Raw genomic sequence first — 2,746 nt, 5'->3', positions numbered from 1 at the left:
CTCCTCTTCCTCTTCCTCTTCCTCTTCCTCCTCCTCCTCCTCATCCTCCTCCTCCCCCTCCTCCTCCTTCTCCTCCTTCTCCTCCCAGCTCACTGCATAGTCATGAGCAAGCCAACATGCTTACCCTGCACAATAGATAAATCCAAAGAGAGACCGGATATGTGCATGCCCAGTTGATATACTCCAAAAGTCACTAATCAGACCAGTCCTTCCTTTCATAGGAGAGGGAAGGTATGTGTGGTAAAGAGACAGAGATGAAAACACAGAATATGATTGATGAGGGCCTCCCTAATACAAAAGAGGATTTTGTAATTTTTATGCTGGTTGGAGTAAAGAATACAAAGAAAAGACATTTCTTGGCATCATTACCTCCTTCTTGGAGCTGAGCTGTGATGTTGAGTTCACATTGCATTTTGGCCTTCATAACAAGTACAATCTGCTCTTCTACAGTGACGGTGCCATCAGAATCCAGCTGTGGAAGCAAAGGACACGTCATCATTCCCCATCATTTTAAAGTCAGGGTAACGCTCTCCTGAGTTCATTCCCGATCAAGCTAACTGAAACAGTCCCCAGTCGGGATACACTATTGTGATTTGAATATCCATTGTCTTCCATAGGCTCATGAACTGAACACTATGTCCCAGATGATGGTGCTACTTGGGGGCATCCTAGAAGATGGGGTAGAGGTGAAAGAATTAGGTGGTCACCCCAGAGGTATGTCCTTAGGAGTATATTATCTAGGGCCACTTCCTAACTCATCCCTGCTTCTTAGTTAGCCATGAAGTGAACATCTGACAACCACCGCATGGTTGTACTGTCACGATATTTTACCAGATTGCACAGGGTTCAAGCAACCAAATAGACCAAATCATTTGAGACTGTGAGCCAAAATAAATCAGTCCTTAGGTTTGCTCTGTCTGGTGTTTGATCACAGTAATAGAAGAATAACTAATCCATATATAAACATTTTTGGATAATTTTAAATGTACCACCAGAAAATGTAAGGAAACCCTAAACTGTGATTAGCTGATTAATTACATTAAAAATAATGTAACTAGGAGAAATAGTAAACAGTGAAATACCTAGCATATTATCAAGACTTAATACATTATTAATTCTTTTACAACATTGCATTTATGTTACATAGAAATTAAAGACTAAATTTAACTCTATCATAAAAACTATCAGTGAAACCTGCATACAACAAGAACACAACTTTGGGTTTATTTATCTATGAGAGAAATAGGTTACTCTAAATGATCTCCATCTGTCTCCTTGCCTTAAAACTGGGGACTTTATAATGGTAAGATATGCACCCACATACCAATTATCCAGTTCATCAATATTTATTAGTTTCATATGAAAATAACATGTTTTAGGAAGGGAGAAGAGAACATCATGTCAAGGACATAGAGCACATTTGCACGAGCATCATTCCTCACCTTAGGCTGACCTGACCTTAGGCTGACCTGACCTTAGGCTGACCTGAATGGTAATGTAGCTAAAACAGAGGAGTGAAGCTTCCTCCTCGATGTCTGTTACTCCAGAAGCAACAGTTGCATCCACAACAAAGGGCTACATTTAGTAAAACAGACAGTCACTTGTTCTGGGCATGTGTGACCATTTGGGACTTGAAATAAATTTGAATTCCAGTGTCAGAGACCTAAAGTCTAAGATAAACCCTGATTTGATAGCTCTTAATGTTTTATGTTCCAGCATCTCATCAAAATACACAGCGCAATCCATGCTGTTTTGTTAGGCTTCCATACTTCCTCATCTTTAATTATCATCACAGTTTTGAGGGGCATTGATCAGGTGTTTTACATATAGTCCTTAGTTATGATGTATCCAGTCTTTTGATCTTTATTCAAATGTTAAAAATGTAAAGCTCATTCCTAGCTCTCAACTTGTACACAGAAGGCGCTTGTAGGTCATATTTGGGTGCCAGATTATAGTTCCTCAATTTATGTTTAAGTGAATGAAGTTTTTAAAATAAAGTTTGAGAAATGAAATTATATCAACTTAAAATTATATACCATAATGGGAATAATTGTAAGAAAATATGCGCTGCCTTCACTGCCTGATGAAAGATGCAAAATACATAAGAAAATAAAAAGGACAATGGCTATTGCCTAGGGAATAGTTAGGGGAATGCTTGAGGACATGCAGCTGTATAAGATGTCCTGTGCTGTCAGCATTGATATCAAGAATGTAATCTGTAGAGTGAATGCTCCTTTGATTTTAGTTGTGAAATTACTCAAGGTAGCTCATTAGATAAAACTGATAAGCAAAAGGTTGTCAGTAATAGAACACTTCAGAAATGTGAAAATGATACATGATCAGATTCATCAATACTTTATATTCCCCATGTAAACCATTTTCAAGATTAGTATATCAACAGTAATGCTATTTATGTGAAGCTCTAATGCTACTAAATTCCATGCTGACCTAATTTACTTCACCATTTGAAAGTGCTGGTTCCTTAGATACCCTCACCCCTAAAAGCCCAATTTTTCTTTCTGAACATCAGAGATATCTGAACAGCCCTGTATCCGAAGGCTGTCAGCTGATGGCTTAGTTCTTAAAGTTTCTATAACAATTACTTCTCTGCAGCTGCATCTGGAACAGCATTGGCAGCTTCACACAGTAGCATGTGCAAGACAGCTCAAGAGCCAAAACAACGGCCCTCGGTTCATCTGAAACATAATCTAACAATTTCAAGTTGTCAACCTTCTACAAAACATCC

General features: G+C 38.4%; 1 protein-coding gene and 1 pseudogene across 1 annotated transcript in view; both read right to left on the bottom strand.

Moving 5' to 3' along the window:
• The window catches only part of LOC114619769, a 4,843-nt pseudogene extending 4,676 nt beyond the window's left edge, over window positions 1-167 (bottom strand).
• The window catches only part of Pth2r (parathyroid hormone 2 receptor), a 78,426-nt gene that overhangs the window by 67,248 nt on the left and 8,432 nt on the right, over window positions 1-2,746 (bottom strand). The window contains exon 2 of the mRNA XM_028765744.1: window positions 370-472. Coding sequence (XP_028621577.1) covers window positions 370-472 — 103 coding nt within the window. The remainder of the gene's footprint in view (window positions 1-369; window positions 473-2,746) is intronic.

The sequence above is a fragment of the Grammomys surdaster genome, unplaced genomic scaffold (assembly GCF_004785775.1).
Source record: "Grammomys surdaster isolate TR1022 unplaced genomic scaffold, NIH_TR_1.0 165, whole genome shotgun sequence".
Classification (NCBI taxonomy): Eukaryota; Metazoa; Chordata; class Mammalia; order Rodentia; family Muridae; genus Grammomys; species Grammomys surdaster.
This window is presented reverse-complemented; position numbering and strand designations above follow the sequence as displayed.